Genomic DNA, 19,693 nt, shown 5'->3' with positions numbered 1-19,693 from the left:
ATTTTATAGTTCATATATTTTTTTAAAAGAGGACAAATTCAGTTTATACTTTACCACTTTGCTAACATTTTGACTTTTAAAACAGTGTTGCCAGTCTAATAAATAAGAACGCTTGAAGGTTCAATAGCATTTGTAAAAAAAAATATTTTAATTTCATTTGTTAAAGAAAATCAGATGAACAAAAACGAACGAGGTATAAGAAAAAGAATACTGTTTACTCAATGCAATTTATTACTTAAGATCTTTTCATTACATACAAACGCACCATATACTTAGCATAACAATTTATTCTTAACATAAATCATGTCTAGAGTAAGTAAAGTAAATAAAAATATTTATTAATCAGATATTTAACGAATATTTATAATTTTGGTTATTGTGTCTAGTAATTAAATATTAAGTTTATTCCATAAGAAGCATGTGCAATGATATACGTTAAAAGTGAGATAACTTACATATTATACATATAATCGAACAATAACTAATAATTGATTTAGCATTACTCACTACGGATACATTTAAAATATAGTTTAAACAAATAACAATGTTAACAACACAAAGTCGACCGTAACTTTTCTTACAATCTTCTTAATAAAGTATTTAATAAATCGCATGTTACTAAAATGCAATATTAAAAAAGCTAAATTAATATCTAGAAAGAGACGAAGATTTCCAACGATTTCCACAAATTTCGTTCAATAATCTACAGCGGCTACGATCCTAAAATAAATCTAGTCTATGCATCATTGACTAATACGCTCAACAACAATTTATCATATATATCATCTAGATTAGACGCCGAGACCTGCAGACGGCCGAGGCAGTTCATAAAAAAATCTTACTGTAATGTGAATAATAATTAGAGAAGCATTTCTCACAAACGCCGATTGTTGCCGACCGTTCGCGGGAAGCAAGTCGCAGCGCTCGGGCCCGCGTCTAAGCTCGACTCGTTCGTTCCCGACGCTACGCGTTAGCCGACGGCTTCATCGCTCGTAGAGTATTGAATTTGCTTACAATTACGTGGGCAGGACAGTGATTACTTTTCGAAATATACAGGTGATCTTAAATACTAAAAAATAAAATCTTATTCATCTAAGCCAACATTCGCTTACATTTAACTTACTTTAATGGACAGAATTGCGTATAGCGTGCCTCTTTGTCAGCGTGCGGCGGGTGATCGAGCGGTACTGGGCGATCTAAACGATTACTGGTAACGTGAAGCATTTAAGGGTGATTGTATTTTATTATTTTACGGTTAAGTGCTAGAGCTATTGATCTTAAGAAGTATTAAAATATTTTTTATAGTATTTTTTAAGGCTGTTTTTGAAATCTGAAGAGACAATAAAGCGACGGAGACATTAAGCGGTTCGGTCACCAGATGGCAGTGGTGCTTCGTATGGCCTAGGGCCGTACGCACGGGCGACTGTATCGTCTTGAACAGTAGTCCTAATTAACTTCGCTCTGGTAAACAAGAGTAATTAATTCGAGAAATTCTATAGTTACAATTGGCGATCGATAACTTTGTATAAATAGAAAGATGTGAAGCGCTAACAGTATCTAGTTTAAGAATCTACTAGAATAGAACTACAGTGGGACGTGAGACAAGGGTTCAAGGGTCATTTGTACAATTTTCTAGAAAGTACTAAGAGAATTTGTTACTAGAATCGTCTACAATACTCTTAAAAGATTTCAACTTCTAACCTAACAAGGCTAACAGACACAGATAGGAATGGAAATGAAGGCAGAGCGGTAACTGTCTATCTCATACGATAACTGTTCTCTCGACGATCTTTATTTTACAATAGTTTTGGCACAGTTAGATATTAGAAGATATATTTATTTCTAGTGTGCGGTTTAAAGCCTAAATCACAGAACGGAAGGAGCGGTGCCGGTGTGCTGATGAAAAAATATACTTATTTTAATTGATTTTTTTTACAATAAATACAATCGCGTAAAAAACTAGTCTGGTTTGAACCCAGCCGTAACACAATAATTAGCTTTAACATTACGTACCATCTAAACTCCTTCTAAGTTATATTGACATTGTTAACAGCGAAAATGTCTACATCGGCGCTCGCACCTCTGACTCGACTCGATGAACGACGGCGATGCAACTGAATTGGAATGAGGTCGCGGTCAAAGTATGGCGGAAACAAAAAAGGAAATAAATAAAAAAGCAAAATAAGTCAATATGACCATTTAATAAAAAACAAAAGTGATAAAGATTACAACAATATTATTTAATAAATTTTAAGTACTTCAGCCTAGCTTACCCTCCACCAAAGAATAGAAAACAATTTTGTCGGAATGTTTTTGAAATCATTTAAAATAATAGATTATTGATTTAAAAAAAAATGTCGAATTGTCGCATAAGAAATAATATCAAATATATTTCATTTTCGTATAAAGCGATTAATAAAAGTATTGCACAATAAATAATATAATCAAGTACACAAACGTTGAACGTAGCGTTAAAATAAAAATGGACGTCATAGTGAGGAGTGAGGAGATCTATTTAAGGAAAATAATAATCACTAAATATCTAATACCTTTCGAAGTCACTTATGGCACTAAGAAAATAAAGCGGACGTTTTAAATAAAATTTAATTTATATAAATAAAACGAATTATATATTAATTAAATTGGAATGTCAATTATGTAAAATTATTTTACTTACGACTACGTGTCCACTGCTTGCTGCCTTTACATTAAACGAATGCTAAACATTCCCAACGTTAAACTATAATATAGACACGCACCGTTCTCTACCGTTAGAATGTAATCGATATCGTTATACGTAGTTTGTTTATTAAACCAAATTATAAAATACAAAAATTATTCCTTTAAATTTTATATAAAATAAATAATAAAAGTTATCAAATAAGTTTCACTTTGGTCTATTTTTCAGAATAACGATAGAGAACAGCGCCATGTCGAAATCGTACGCAACGAGACAATCTGCGATGCGCAAACTAACCTCCACTACCGCTCACGAACGCGCCAGCGATACACCTTGGATATACCTTGGAGTATGAACGCGAATCCTCAAAAGGCAAATCTGAATAAGGAGTCCACGAGACTCAGTACCGCTGCTGGTACTCGTGGTGCCACCGGTTGAAGTCGACGTGGAACACGACGAGCGAGCCGTTGTCGAGGCCGGCCAGCAGGAAGCGCTGGTCGTGCGACAGCGCCAGGCTGCACACGGGCGCGCCGGCGGGCGGGAAGGCGTACAGCGGCGCCAGCGTGAAGGCGCGCCACACCTCCACCACGCCCGCGTCGCCCGCGCACACCAGGTACTCGCCGCAGCGCGACAGCGCCAGGCACTGCGCCGACACACGAGTAAGTAGGTAGGTGAGTAGCCATTGCGTAACATAACACGCGAGCAAGTGCTGATATAAACGATAGCACGCCACAAGAACAAACTTAGTTTTAAAAGCAATAGAGACGCTAATCATTTATTTTTTACAGAACTAGGTAAGTGTTGAATTCGTTATTAAGTTTTTGTTTTATTTTTGATATGGACTGGTTCTTGTCAAATAGTGGTGTTGACACAATCTTCGTATAATAAAAAAAAATTGATTGACCGATATCGGTAAGGTCTTAAAGGTATAAAAGTCTTGTTTATTTGTTTGAAATATTAGTTGAGAGCGAAAGTTGGTAGCAAAAAAAGATCCGAGGAGTTTTTTAAACCTAATAAATCAAGTGTCATATGCTCGGATCATTTCATTGAGTCTGATATATATTACACAAAAAAAGGGCTTAAAAGTTCAGAAGATTTATTTACTGCAGCAGTACGAGAACAAGAACCAATGGAAGAACCTACGGAAGCTTTTAAGTATTAACCGAGAATTCCAAACAATATGCGGAGCCGTTAATCTGTTCCCTCATTGCTGATGAAATGCCCATACGTCAACAAAGGATATGGACTGGCAGCAAATATGAAGGGCTTGTTGATATGGGTATGGGTAAGTCTGACCAAAAAGCTAGTCAAGCCTTTGTAATTCTTGTGGTTTCATTTTTTTTATGGCATTGGTTGGTTCCACTTGAAAATTTGCCTATTTTGCAATTACCTTAACCTTAGAATTTATAAATAATTCTTCGCTCAGTTACCGACATGACATGAGCTTTCATCAAGAAACGTCTCAATGAAGAAGCATCGGAAAACAAGTATAACAATAACTGCGATCGTTTAGCCCAAACTATAGACGAAACCCATAACAATGAAATAAAACAATGAAATAAAGAACCAAATAGTCGGTTACATTTCAGCATTTGTAATGTATCAACTGTTAAAAAAGTTACATTGTGATAATTGTAAAACCATTTTACTAGCCACTCAAAAGGAATGGTTCCATAAACTAGTAGATTTGAAGGAGATGGGTGGCCTATGTTATGCATCAATGGATGTCTTTGTGATAAATACCGATACGGAAAATATTATAAGGCATTATATTAAACTCAGCGGCGGTAAATTCATCCTCAAAATGTATAACAAAGCATTTTTGATAACAAAAGTAATTCTGTCTCTTTTGAATATAAATATATTTACCCAAATTGATGGTCACACCAAAGATCAGTTTCATCATATTTATGAGTTAACTAAAGCAATTATAGAGAGATATGTTGATATACGTTTGAACTACATTTGTAAGAAATATACATTAGAAAAAAAAACTGAATCTAAAAGATATTTTTTTAACCAATTAAGTTAATTATCAAAATGATTCAAAATATATCTGTGTAAATGTAGAAAAAAAAATCTCGATATAACAGAACAAAAGAATAACAGTTCATTACTACTCCACTACTTTCTTTATTCGGCTCAAATGTAAAAATCAGCTTACGTAGCTTCATGTAATCATTTGTTGTACATTGATGCCTATCTATGGAGAGCTATTCAACTGATCTAAGTGAAAAGGGCAATGTAAAAATACCAAACTTGAAGCATTATATATAGAGCGAAAAAAGGTATGCGTGTTGGTTTGCTGCGTCCCATAATTTGGCCTTATTTTGTACGACGTGATTTATTCTTGTGTATGGAACGTCATTGGATATTAATGATATTATTATTTCTATGAGAAATGTTCCCCGTGAGTCCGACTGCTACCCTACCGACCTGGAAGTTGTCGTTGTGCGTCTCGTGCCGCAGCCGCCTGCCGTTGAGCGTGAAGGCAGCCAGGTGTCCGCGCGCGTAGGCGACCACCACCACCCCCTCGCGGGAGAGCGCCAGCTGCTGCGGGCCCGTCACCCCCTCCGCCGCCGCCAGCGAGCGCAGCAGCTCGCCGAACGTGGTGTGGATCAGCACCGGCCCGTCTGCGGGTGGGTTAGGTTAGTGGAGTCAGTCCGAGCCGACGAGCCTTGCGGCCGCCTAGTTCCGGAGGCGCGGGGCGACACTCACTGACGGAGGACGAGATGACGAGGCCGAGCTCGGCCGACACCAGCACGCCGTTGAGCGGCGCGTCGTGGCCCGTCAGCGTCACGCGCGGCGCCGGCGTCTCGCCCTCGCCCACGATGCCGCCGTGCCGCGCCGACCTGCGGGCACACTGCGGGTTACGCTCTGCGGGTCATCTGGGCCGCCGCCGCCGCCGATCCGGGGGCGCACTCACCAGTGCCACAGCAGCACGGTGCAGTCCTCGGAGCCCGACGCGATGTAGCAGTCCGACGTGATGTTGCACTCGGAGCGCGACACGCACGTCACGACGCCGTAGTGCCCGAAGATTATTTGTACTATTTTGGCTGAAGAAGAGAGAGGAGAGGTCGTTATGCGTCGCACTCGAAAACTTCGACCTCGAAGCTCGGTCGGTCGTCGGCTTGGGAACATGGCGGGCACCTGTCTCGGTGGAGAAGACGCGGAAGCTGTTGTCCCAGAAACCGGCGGCGATGAGGAAGCGCGAGTCGACGGTGGTCACGAAGCAGTTGCTGCGTGCGCGCACCCGCTGGGAGAAGTTGTCGCCCAGCTGGCGACGGGTCTGCGCCGCGCCCCCCGCCGCTGCGAAAACCACGGACAGTTCGAAGTAGGTGTCGGGCGATATATAATACAAGTCTCCGGTAACACACAGTACATTTCAAAAACATTCCAATGACGCCGATAGCGCCGTCGGCGGTACTCACCCCACACGGGGTCCATGACGAGCGGGTGGTGCGGGGGCGGGTGGTCGGCGTGGCGGGCGGGCGCGGAGTGCGCGCAGCCGCCGCCGGCCCAGCGGTGGGCCGCGAAGGCGCGCGCCGCGCTCACCGTGACGGCGGCCGGCATGGCGAGCTGCGGGTAGGTGTTGGCCGACACGTGCACCACGGCGGCGTTGGAGGGCAGCTTGAGGCGCAGGCACACGTCGTCGGGCGCGGCCGCGAACATGAGCGGCGCCAGGTGCATGGTGGAGGCGCGCGGCGGGTGCGGCTCGCTCAGCAGCTGCGCCGGCGTCTGCCCGAAGCTGCGGATCTGGTCCTCGATGGCGGCGCGCGTGATCGGCTCCGTTATCTGCTCCAGCCGCACGCCGCCCTCGTACGTCAGGTAGTAGAACACGTTGGTGGCGCGGACGGCTTCGGGCCCTGGTCGGGGGCGACGGAAAGACAAGTTAAACTTAATACTCGCATAGCGTCCCAGGGTTACTTTGTACAACTAAATTTTCACGCCCTCGAATGCGAACCTCTTTGTTTGTAACCGAAGATCAAATCGATCCATTGATGTAATTGGCAGCTAACGAATTCTGACTCCAAGGCCATTCGGTTGATCCTAACGAACTCTTCCGCGGACGACGCCCAGGGAGGTAAGATCACATCTCCAGAAGGGGAGTCCGGGATACCCAACTTGTATCCGGAGCTATTCACCAGCATCTCAGGTAGGAAGAAGAGTTCGGGTATGAGTTCCTGTAAAATATAAATATCTGTGTTTACTTTCAGAAGTCCGTAAGAGTTCCTTGAAAATTTGAAAATATACATTATAGTGGTGCATATTCTGTAAATAATCAGCAGCAGTAACGTTATTTTCCAATATTTCTCTTAATAACAGATTGATTATTATAGGTCAGTTACAATCAAATTTCACCAAATTTATAAACAACCGTTGAATATATACCCTTGTTATGCCTGGATAGGTACCTCGATGTCATACTCTACCGCCAAACAGCAATACTTAGTATTATGAGTTCCCAAGGTTGGAGGCTCATTGGTTAATATTTTTTACAATACCAATATCTGCAGGCAATGATTATGGTTATCAGTTACCATCAGGTGATCCATGTGCCAGTAGGTCTATGACATTGACATTATTTTTAGAAATGGATCGTACTTATGTAACGAATTCTCATACCATGTTTCGAAATCAGATTACAGGGTTATTTAACACCAGTCCCGGCTTCACACGGATAGAATAAGTGTCTACAATAAAACGTTTATATCATAATATACATCTCTTGGCATAACCACTTCAATCTTAATGAATTATAATCCATACTAATTGAACCTTATGAACCCTCTCCGTCCAGTTTTGGAGTTTAACGCGTACAATATGTAGTTATAGGTTATATTTCATGATCTTTTCATAAAGGCCAGTGCTGAGACTTAGCTACACCGGCACACATTGGCTTCTGATTACACGTTAATGACATGTTAACAATAATGTCCAACAATTTACATGGACTTACAATACTTTTGTCCTAATCCGTATTAATTGTAACCCTACCTTTACATCGGACGTGTCTCTTTGGCAGTTTTTCCAGGAAAGTGCAATAGATGAGAAGAGTCGATTGGGATGGTCAAATTTGCCTCCGTGAAGCGCTAAGAACATCGTAGTCATCGGTTCCTGTAAATTAACACAATAAAGGTAATATAATTAATAATAAAGATTTTTTAAGAGAAATTAAAACAATTTAAAACCGACTGCGAAAAATTCACTAGGATCTTTACTAGAAATAACTTAATTTAAAGACTTGAATACTATACTTAAAGTATTGTATTTCTGAATGCGTCTAAAAGTATGTTTGCTATTATGGAAGTCATTGAAGTATATATTACTCGTGACATTTCAATTGGTATGGAATGAAAATAGTTAAACAGAGCAGACATTCTATTTCCATTTCATCCAAAAACGGTTACAATTCAACAGAGCCGTCACATCGAATCCGGCGCGCGCGCAACGCATCTGTTGCGAAGCGTCGTCTCGAGCGACGCGATTGTTTTGACGTAGCGCTGGCGTCGCGTCTAGTTAATGTTACTCGTAATTCACTACGACCGCTTTTCACTTACGCATTCTCGCAAGCTATGCTTTGATGGTCGCGAGCTATAGACTTTATTGATGCTAAAATGTAAGGATCGGAATTTGAAACACTAATCACACTCAACACGTATTGTATTATTTTATTGTATTTGTGCAAAATTTTGCTAATTTGCTTGGAAATTGGTTTTGTGGTAGCCCATCTCGTTAGGTACCATTGATCAGCTATTCAACCGCCAAACAGCAATACTTAGTATTGTTGTGTTCCGGTTTGCGGGGTGAGTGAGCCAGTGTAACTACAGGCACAAGGGGCATAATCTTAGCTTCCCAAGGTTGATTGCGAATTGGCGATGTGAGAAATAGTTAATATATTTACAGCAGAAACGTAACGGGCGGTAATGACTACTACCATTAGGCATTTAAGCCTCGTCAATTTTTATATTTTAATACGAATTATATTTCAAGAGTATGACGATAGGATACGATAACTTTAAACGTACAACGCTGTTGCTTGTTTTTAGTTTATTTTAATCAAATGTGATCAAGTAACTTAATAAAAAGCATTTTTTTCTAAAATGAACAAGATTCTGTAGATTACATGAATACTTTAGTGAATTTTTATTTGGAAGAATATTTGTACTTTTAATTTAAGATTTTATACAATATCTTCATTCGTAAAATCTTGATTGTATTTAAAGCAAAAGAAGATTGTATAGCTGTAAATTTTTAGTATATAGTATATATAGACGTATAACGAATTTAGTATCTACGTATTGTAACTTCGTGTGTATATGTAACTTCTGGTATCTATCGGATTCTGACCAACGCTCTTTACTGAACCTGTAACATCAGAAAAGACATGCTTGCAACATTATCAGAGTAGATGTTGTTTCAGTATTAATAGTTTTCAAGCTATTGAAATTTTAATCGCATAATATTTACGAGTAATTGGGAACGGAACATAAATCAAAGCTCTTGGTGACGGAGCGTAGGGGCTCGGTGTGAAAATGAACGAATATTGCATTTCTCGAATATATATCATGCGTGTGAGACACACTTCATTATGTTTCTTAATTTCAGGACACGCGTGTTTATAAAGTCGTGGTGTGTTTGTGGGCGTTTATGTAAATATTTTGCATTAATTTTTATACACGTCACAGTCATTGTTGATCTATGATTCATTGAACTGTGTCATTGTTGGTGGTTATTATTAAGCAATTGGTATGTTTTTGTTTGAATATATCAGTGAGGATTCTCTGTCTTTTGTCATTTTAGGGCGCTAAAGCGTCAGATCGAGGGCAGTTTGACATTTGGATTAGCTAAGGAGTCGTTAAAGTATAATAAAAATTTAGTTTTATTAATAGTTTAGATTTCATTTATATCAAAATATAATTTCAAGCCATATGTATGACATGATAGGAACATTTTTTTCTGACGTACTATCAAAAGTACTATCAAAGTTTGAATTGTATTATAATGACGCGACGTGTTATGTATTGTTTGATAATATTATTGTACTTCGTCAAATTGTTATACATAATATATATCATAAGGTGCATTCTTCAGCGTTAAGACAATGTCTCATGCATATTGTATGTTGTACACTAATAATAGTATTAAATAAATTAAAAAATTCAATGCAACGCAAATAAACAGCTACCACTACGCCCAAACCCTTTCCAGTCGCCTTAATGGCGCATCGGGAGTGTTTTATTAAGACAATCCGATTCTAAATCGGGTTGAATTGCCATGAAGTCATTACGAGACAAAAAGGAATGAACGAATGAAAATAATTAACACATTATATCGGGCTAATATTTATTTCAGTCAAGTAAACCACGAGTTGTGTCACACTTTCAGAAAGAGTCATTCTTAAGTGATCTCTGATTCTAGAAAAGTACTAGGAGGAGCACGGAAACTACCAATAGGGTCTCAGTTTCAAGACAACTATAACTCACAATAATATTTAGGTTAGTATACACTAATAGATATTGGCACCGTAAGAAATATTGACCATTCTTTGTATCGCCAATGCACCACCAACTTCACGAACTAAGATGTTTGTGCGTGTTACAGCTCTGCACCACTCACCCTTCCAACCAGAACACAGAAATATATCTGTTTTTATGTAGAATGTGTGATGAGTGGTAGGTAAGTATATTTTTTTTCTAAAATTCACTTTACTCGCTAATATAATTAACCCATTGATTCCAAGGATAAACCATTTAGCCATACAGCCATACAGCCATGTAGTGTCGAACCTGAGTGACATATAAGTTGTATAGAGAAGTAATATGACTCACAATGCGCACGAGCCAATTGAGCACGAACGCTGCTGTGGAGTAGTGGGTGCCGTAGTGGAAGGGAGGCGTCGACTCGTGCTCCCATGTGTTGTAGCGCTCCTCGAAGTAAGCGCGACGACTTGGGTTCAGAGCTCCAATTGGCTGTTGATCATGAAAAATTGTTACTGTTTTATTGTTAGGTTCATGACACGAGTACATTATGTTTTAAAATGTATTACAATATATGCAAAATGCAAATGCCTTTCAGCATCCCAGAATATAAGTGGTCTTTACAATAAGGGGTATCCCCCTCATTATATAGACCACTTTTAGATAGTGGCGATTAACAGGAATCAATATCCGACAGCAGTTAAAGTCAGACAATTATTTAATTTATTATACAAAAAAATTTACGTATAGCAATGACCAGCACAGTAAAAATTTAAGTAAGCAAGAGTATAAAATAAACTATGGCTGTTTATAGGACTAAACATACCTTAGATAGGTCCCTGTAGTTCGATGGTTGACTGAGATCCAACTCTTCACTCTCGTAGTTGGTGAGCACCCATGGAAACACTGGGTACTGGTTCAGATCGTTGTACGTTCGACCTGGGAATATAATTAGTAATATTTAACCATATACCAATATATATAAGAAAACTATATCAGAATCATAAACAAAGATTAAACATGTATTAAAAAAAAAATAAAAAAAAGAAGAGGTAATCCCCACATTTAAAAACAATGTTGGCTATCTGTCTGATGATGTAACTTAACGTCCGTTCCGTATAAAAACTTTTTACATGACAGAATTGACATAGAATTTAACCTATTTCCATCGAAGTACGTAAGTCTTCCAAAAATTAAATCTATATATATTTTTTGATTTGAATGTCATCTTAGATACGAGTTGTCAAAAAACTCAGTAGTCCGAAGAATATCTATGTGAGTTTAATAAAAGTACGATATAGAAATTATATCACTTTTATAAGACTGATTGTTTGACTCTTTGATGAAATTGTTTATTGGCAATTGCATGAGAATTATTACATAAACATTAATAAATGCGAGTAAATAAGGCGTAGCTATATACTGGGTGGAGAAACAAAGTCGAGATTACGTATATTGTAGGTAGATTGATTTGAAGTAACAAGTAGTATTGAATAGTCGTTTCACAAGATCATCATCATAGATCATGTAAAATAAAAAGCTGCAACCGGTTCGGATTTCGGAATACCTTTATATTATACTGATAATAATGCAGAAGTAACTAAGTAGAAACATATTGAACAACTTATTTTGAAACATGTAATCGGTCTCGAATGATTTAATGACAAGTCAAAGATCTTTATAAACAAAGACATTTCGAGTGAAGTTTCGGGCGTATCTTTGTTTATACACTCATTTTTTAACGTCTCACGGTTTAACAACTTAAAAATGAGAGTGAAAACTAATACGTTATAAATAGTTTATCGCAGTGTCTGACAATAACAAGACTTACTTATTATGAGTAATGCACTTGATCATACAATTTATAAAGTAAATATATAATACAATGAATAAAATTCATATTTAATGACGCAAATACCAAATCGTAACGAAACAAAAATATAAAATATTGTTTATCCAGGAAGGTTATAAAACACTTTGAAAATTATAACGTATATCGTTTTGAATACATCATTAAATTAAACCCCCGAGTTACCCCCGGTTCGGAAAGTGGAGTCCACCGAGACGAACCGGCAAGAAACTCGGTAGTTAAGTAAGAGTACCTACGAGAACGAAATAAAGTGAAAAGTATGTCACGCTATGTAAAAAAAAAAATTCAACCTTAGATATTTCTTAGTCTGTCAACACATTAATTTACATACGAAGTAATCACTTTGAAGTCTTGATAAGTACACCGATCAAAATTAAAAAAAAATCGTCAGAATTATTCTGTTCGTTTTATTTCCATTACTATAAACATACATTTGCGACCTAAAGTTGTCAGAAATATAAAGCTGTGTGCATTTTTTTTTTTATTATACACCGAAAATAGTGCACCCAGTACGAGGCTTTGCATTCGAGATGTGCAATAGTTACTGTGCAAAAAAATAAGCGCGTGGAATGGTGGGACGAATGTTGGCACCAATTCCCCGTTGAATCGCAGCTCCGACTCTGGGAGAAAATTAAGTAAACCACTGGTCACCAGCGCAGTGTTCCATTTTTGGTTCATTACTATTCGTTGGTTATTGCATGGGAACTGTTCCTTTTGCTTATCTCACATTTAACATGTAGAAACATGCAGGCGATTTGTCCCATAATAAAGTAAATTAATGTTCGTCGATGATAGCTTAAGTATTAACAATATATTAGAAGACAATTTTCAGTTTTATTAATACAAGGTTTTTATTAATTAACAATTTCAATGATTGATTGGAAAGGTTAATATCAACATCGATCACATAATGCGGCACGTCATGGCTTGCGACTATTAGTGGAGGTCGAGAGAAATTCGACCTATAGAACGATAACCTATGCTTTGCAAATATCGATATTACAAATATATTTATTATATACATATATAATGACGACCAGGAATTGATTTTAGATTAATTCAAAAAATGTGCAAAATTGTGACAAGCGTACAATCCTCGGCGTTTTTCTCTCTAGTCTCTCGATCCTTTGGTGTTTGGTTTGGTGTGTCTTTTTATTGGTTGGATTGATTTTTTTTTGCACCGGCAAGATTTTTTTTTTACAGGAGTTGTAATAATTACCATAAATAAATCAGTAAAACCTTTGGGGAAAGGTACAATCGATTAAAAAGCATACTTAAACTTAATTCGATTGCAATCTCTTGCACTTTGCCCGGCACGAGATGTTTGTGTTAGTTAAATAATGGCCACTTATCGAACGATGTCCCACTGTAAGCCCATTGTAGTTTTCACGTGATCGCTTCTACTTTTCCCATTTGATTGTCAGGCGAGGCATTCGTCAAATGATTGTCTACTTTTGCGGTCGTTTGCACCACGCCTTAAACTTAAAAAGTAAAAAAAAAGACAAAAAAAAAAACAGTGAAAGTGTTTTAAACGAAAGTAAACTTTTCAACCGTAATACAGATTGCAGTGCTTTGTAATTGGTATGACGTTTGTTTCGCGCGGGTAATCTGTTCCTTATTTATCTGTGGTGTGCAGTGATCAATTACAGCGATGAGAGTACGCTTTATTGAAATGTTAAAGAGGTAAGGTAAACAAAGTCAGCTGATTGAGTAAATGTAGGAAAAAGTTTTCAGATAATTATTTCTTTTTGTGACTATTGTTTGCGAATTCAGCACGCGATGTTTCATGTCACTGACCTTCTGAAAATAATCGTTTGAACACGGATAAACATAATTATTTGTGATTTGAGGTGTGCAATTACTTATTATTTATTATTTATGATCGAGTATTTATTGTTATTTTTCAAATTGGCCACAGTACATTTTCCAAATCTATAATAGTGTTTATTTTAACGATAATTAATCGATGTTTTTAAATACAATCGATTAGACAAACGATCCATTTATATTTAAAACATTTTTTTTACATTTTAGTCGAGTTTATATCAGTTACAATATACATATAATAATAGGTTATGTAAACTCGTAACACAACGTTGGAAATGTTTTATTCAAGTATTTATTAAAACAACGTCAGAATCCTACGTGACAACCTCATTTATACTGGGTATACAAAGAAGTTCGTAATAGCATATTTTCATAAACCGCACGAAATTCATCATTAAAAAATTACTGTGACTTTCAAGTAGTGAATAAATACTTTCTCTAATCCAATTGAATTTCAGGCCAATATTGTGTTTTCCGTATTTCAATGAATTCCAGATTAATACATCAAGTACATGTCTAATAATAATTATAGTTTTTGGAATTCAAGCCTGTAACGTGAAGGTTTAAAGTGCTTATAATACAAAACCTTGATAGTATGTATATTAAATAAATAAAATTTAGGAAATATTTTTTTGGTTTCTAAAAATAAAAAGCTAATAATATGAGTAACACAATATCATATACTGCTGAGCTGACTTCGAAAAGTAAAGTGTAATTAATAAAACGAATTTCAGAAAACTAGTCACCATGTCAAAACGTACCACAATGGGTACATTTCCTTGAGATCAAACCGAGGACAATTCTAAATAGACCAGAACGGTTTATTGGCAAATACATCATGAAATGTTATGGAAGGGATTATGAAATTCTGAATCAATCGAGCACTCACAATACTAGGCTCTATTGTGTAAGTTTTAACTTAGAAGCTATTAAACCTAATAAGTAGGTAGTATTACTATTAGTCGTTAAATTATGTGCATTGTATTTCAAATCGATTCGAAGGCAACTCGAAAAATACTGTGAAGTATAGAATAAAAAATACAGTATATGAATATTTATATCTTTATGTATTAAAAATCCTTTGTATGTGTGTATGTAAACGAATTCCCCCTAAACGGTTGAGTTGATTTAGATGTTATTGTTTAATGTGAGTTTAAGTGGATGTATGTTTTATATTGGACGCCTTAGGTGGCGCTGCGGTCGGGTCATTTTATAATATAGGAAGGCGGACGGGCAAATGGGCAACCTGATGGCGAGTGATCACCACTGCACCAAAGACAAGTGCGCTGTTAGAAATATAAACCATTCCATACACTGCCAATGCGCCACTAACCTTGGGAACAAGATGTTATGTCCCTTGTTGACTTCCAGGCAGGATATATTACATACATATATAATTGTATTTACCTAAAATGACTGTATTTTAAAATGTTGAAAAAAAAATAACTACCGAGTTTCTTGTCGGTTCTTCTCGGTAGAATCTACATTTCGAACCGGTGGTAGCTTCACTTAATACAGTTTGTTAAATGACGATTCAAAAGTGCTTGTAAAAGCCTACTTATAAAGTATATTTTGATTTTGAATGAATAGAACGGTAATTTTTACACCCTATGATATGAACTATGCCGGTTACACTGGTTTACTCACCCTTCAAACAGGAACACCACAATACTGAGTAATGCCGTTTGGCGGTAGAATATCTCATACCTATCCAGCCGGGATTGCACAAAGCCCTACCACCAAGTGAAAGTAAATAAATTTTTATTTCATCCGGACGGAGTCAGGACGGGCAGATAGTTATACTTTGTTTTTTATCATTGTAGTTACTCATGTAGTACATACTGTGATAATGCACGTTAAGTAGTGTATGTTTAGTTTATAACGTACAACAATAATCGCAGTGCTATTGAATGCGCCACGTACTTATAACTCATCGAACTGTCTGACTCTTCACATTTGATATAATCGCTCTTTTACAAAGGTTATTGAACCCTTGTACTTAAATATAAGCAAAAAAGTAACACTTTGTGAATATCCCAATGCTGGGCAAAAGTCTTTTGAAAAGGTTTCTTTTGAATCATAAACACAAATAAGCATGATATCTGAATAGTGCTCGCCCAGTGTCGAACCGAAATCTTCGGTTAAAAATCCGTTTCCTAGCTATTAAGACATTACGGCTGTGTGCAACTTAACTCCCACGGCTCATGGTTAAAAGTTCATTGAATTTCTATGTACTTTGTAGCATTGTCTATCGTCGTATGTATCCAATTTTCACTTTGAAAAAAAAATTAACATATTATATCACATATAACGTTAATGATTATGAAACTTTACCGCGTAAAAATTGTCTGGTAACCGCCAAATTTGCTCAGGGAAAAGTGCGTCATTTGCATTATTAGCGTGTCTTCAAATGTCACGACCGCTGACAAGAGTTGCAATAATGGCATCATCATCTTCTCTATAGGTTCCACGTGCCTTTGTTACTTGCATTCTATCTAGCCTCTAGCCTTGCGATCGGGTTTTTGTTCGGCGAGAGCTGTTGCATTATTTGTTACATAAACGGCTCCTTACGTTTTCGTCATGACGCTGATGCGATGCTGCGCAATTAGAACATTACCGATATTACGTCTGCGGACATGCAAAACGTAGAGTTCCTCATTAATACAGCAAATTATCCGTTTAGACAGTTCAGCACGCTTTTGGGTGATGTTTTGTTGACTTTTAAATTTATTATCAGTTACGAAAAAGAGATGAATAATAGTTTGACACGTTGATAGTTGTTAATTGTTATAATCTTTGTTGTAATAATATACATACAATTCTAGATTGGGGCTCTTCCCAATTTCGTTTATATTTTTAAGACTATATGTGTCTCGATACGTTATAATAACAACTATAGGTGGACGAGCAAATAAGCCATCTGAAGGTTTGAAGTTTTCACCATTGACATTGATGTCGTAAGAAATTAGTCATTTCTTACATGAACAAAGTGCCACCAACCATGGAACTAAGACGTTATGTCAATATATAATAAATGGGTGGTACCTAATTGTAAGATTGATTGCTACTAAAAATAATTCGTTTCTGATTTGTGCGTTGGTAATGAATTTACACTACAAAAATAAACTGTTGACATAGCCCTGTAACTAGTGTTACAGGGCTATGTCAACACAATAAAATAAATATTGGGCACGAATGTGTAACATTATAGGAAGTAGACATAATGATATTACTCTTTAATAGAACAAATAAATGCCACTCATATTTTTATCATAGATTCTTGGCTACTTCAAATTTACATGGTCCCATTGCATTCTTTCAACGGTCATTCTAGTAGGATTTAGATTATGTAGACGACCTGATAAATTTCCATACAGAAAATACAACAAGAAACAGTAAACAATATTTCTTAATCAACCTTCCCCCATTTAAAACAATACTTATAATTTCATTTCAATTCAGGAGGTTAAACAGTTTTAATGAAAACGATCACAAGATTTAATAATACTTAATATTGCATCAATAGTTCGAAGACTAATCGATGTTGAAATCGATAGATTTTCTTTTCAATGAAAGGATATTTTTGTCAAGGATGCCGAGTGCACGCAATGTGTCAATTATTGTCAATTTCGTCAAACAATATGCGGGAAACGAGATTATATTATGAACATGAGCTGTCAGCGTCTGTGTGAAGCCTTCGTGTTATCGTTAGTTACGATAGTAGGGATATGTTTATACGATTTAAATCTAAGTAGCATTTTCTTTAATGCAACATACAATTAAAATAGTAACAGTGCGAGCTAAAGTTGTTGCAAGAACTATTTCCTACGGTATGTTACTATGATGACATTTTTCTTTCAATTTTACTACTCGCTGCTCCGTGGTGTGTACATTATTTTAGTACTTAACCATGTTCTTGTATCTCGTATATTATTTTCTTATATTTTAATATAATTTATTAAAGTATGGCACATTTTATTAAGATAAGGATTATTTTTAACATTCTACTTTTCCCTTATTTTCAATTCCTGTAATATATTATTTTTTAATATCACTATAATTAATTATTAATCACTTTTTCACGGCCAGTCCAAGTCACAGAAGGTACCATTGAAAATGAGCATTCGATACTAACCCAACATAAAAGCTAAGACATCGCAACAAGATATAGAACTAGATTGCATTAATGTACGTATGTACGTATAAATTGTATTTTTTTTTAAATATATAGTTTCTTTTTTGTTTTGTTGTATTTTTCCTAACGATAATGTTAGATTTACTTTTGACGCGTTTGTTTGTCTTGTGACAAATATTTTCTTATTCTTATCATATCCATGGTAAGGCAGGCTTTTCCAGATTATTGGTATTATTTTATTAATATTTCCAGAAAATGATATATTCAACCGCTTATCCTGGAATCTAAGATATTAGTTTTTATGGTAGATTTGGTAAGTGTGCGGTACCCACTTGGGTGAGGTTCCAAGAAATTATATAAAAAATAGGTAACATTATTGTTAATTAGAATATTTAGCAGACATACAATATATCTTATACAATAGGCAACTAGTTTCTGTTATTGGCGTAATGTCGTCAAATCACCGTCGTTTCATCTATTGCATATTGCTTTACGAAATCTACGAACACGAGAGATTTACAAATGCAAAAAAAGTACACTGTAGGTAAACGCGCATACACTTTTTATATACGATATCATAAAAGAATGTTTTCTGTCATATAATTATTATTTATGTAAATTTATATACTATATGACAGTAAGTATTATTCAATTACAGTCCTTGGTGCTTTAAGAATAAAGTTGTAATTCTCAGGACAAGTCGTCACAAAATGACGTTCGGTTTTAATTTAAAAGATGTTATAAACTCACAATGTAATGCATAATAGGCTTATGCAATAAATAATATTGTTATGTCACCAGTCACTTCTTGGTATTGTAAAATGAATGCTCAATCTTTACAATTTTTTAAATTGTTATCGTTCGAAGAACAACTCAGAAATGTTTGAGTAGGCCTTGGCTTTGGTTTTGGTCTCTGTGTTGGACCATTAACATTCAGTATTGCTGCGACTGGTAACTCACGAGCCTGAAAGGGTCGATCTTAAGACCTCTGGATCTAAAGTATTATAAGCTAGTCACTAAACCAACGAGCCACTGAATAAATAATGTTATAATGAATCATAATTGTCGTTGTAATTAATAAGCAATCCAATTATTTGTAAATTAAATGATATTTTCTTGTCTCTTCTGCATTGTTTGCATTTCATTATAACTGAATGCCTTTATCAACATGACAGCATGACGAGATGCTGACCGGTGACGGTCTATACTTATATTATAAATGGGAAAGTATGTGTGGTTTGATGAAATTTGCATTGGTATTAAGAAAGCTTGAACCCCAAGGAAAAACATACTTTTACTTTTTAATACCTACCACCTGACTACCAAAAAATGAAACGTGAGCGAAGCCGCGCGCGATAACTCATATTTTATAAAGAATAAAATAAGCTATTATTAGTTGTTATTACTAAGACGACTAATGAAATTCTATGACTTGGTACTGGAATAAATAGATATTTTAACGTTACAAGATAAAATATAATAAATAATGAGTGTCTGAAAAAATAGACTTTAAGTATTGAGAAAAACCACATTTTTGTTTTACGCGTTTTCCCTATATTCTATATAGTAAATATATTTGGTTCAGAATAAACTAAGGAATCAGATCATTGCTTTAACTTGTATAAGTAAAAGACAGTTTAGTCGATTAATATAGATAAGTATTTTAACACCAAGATTATAAATTGTCTGTATAAGTACTT

At 36.3% G+C, this 19,693-nt stretch overlaps 2 protein-coding genes across 2 annotated transcripts in view; one reads left to right on the top strand and one right to left on the bottom strand.

The window, feature by feature from the left end:
* Positions 1-444: 444 nt before the first annotated feature.
* Positions 445-19,693, bottom strand: part of LOC125072250 (neurobeachin) — a 420,639-nt gene continuing 401,390 nt past the window's right edge. The window contains exons 43-52 of the mRNA XM_047682786.1: positions 10,988-11,100; positions 10,513-10,653; positions 7,679-7,798; positions 6,645-6,864; positions 6,112-6,546; positions 5,831-5,989; positions 5,607-5,736; positions 5,399-5,532; positions 5,117-5,313; positions 445-3,323 (exon numbers count right to left, since the gene is read on the bottom strand). Coding sequence (XP_047538742.1) covers positions 3,081-3,323; positions 5,117-5,313; positions 5,399-5,532; positions 5,607-5,736; positions 5,831-5,989; positions 6,112-6,546; positions 6,645-6,864; positions 7,679-7,798; positions 10,513-10,653; positions 10,988-11,100 — 1,892 coding nt within the window. The 3' untranslated portion in view covers positions 445-3,080. The remainder of the gene's footprint in view (positions 3,324-5,116; positions 5,314-5,398; positions 5,533-5,606; positions 5,737-5,830; positions 5,990-6,111; positions 6,547-6,644; positions 6,865-7,678; positions 7,799-10,512; positions 10,654-10,987; positions 11,101-19,693) is intronic.
* The window catches only part of LOC125072248 (facilitated trehalose transporter Tret1-2 homolog), a 44,194-nt gene continuing 38,046 nt past the window's right edge, over positions 13,546-19,693 (top strand). Inside the window, exon 1 of the mRNA XM_047682782.1 lies at positions 13,546-13,714. Coding sequence (XP_047538738.1) covers positions 13,683-13,714 — 32 coding nt within the window. The 5' untranslated portion in view covers positions 13,546-13,682. The remainder of the gene's footprint in view (positions 13,715-19,693) is intronic.

This window comes from Vanessa atalanta, chromosome 21 (assembly GCF_905147765.1).
Source record: "Vanessa atalanta chromosome 21, ilVanAtal1.2, whole genome shotgun sequence".
NCBI lineage: Eukaryota > Metazoa > Arthropoda > Insecta > Lepidoptera > Nymphalidae > Vanessa > Vanessa atalanta.
Note: the sequence above shows the minus strand (reverse complement) of the source record. Positions and strands in the feature narration are given on the sequence as shown.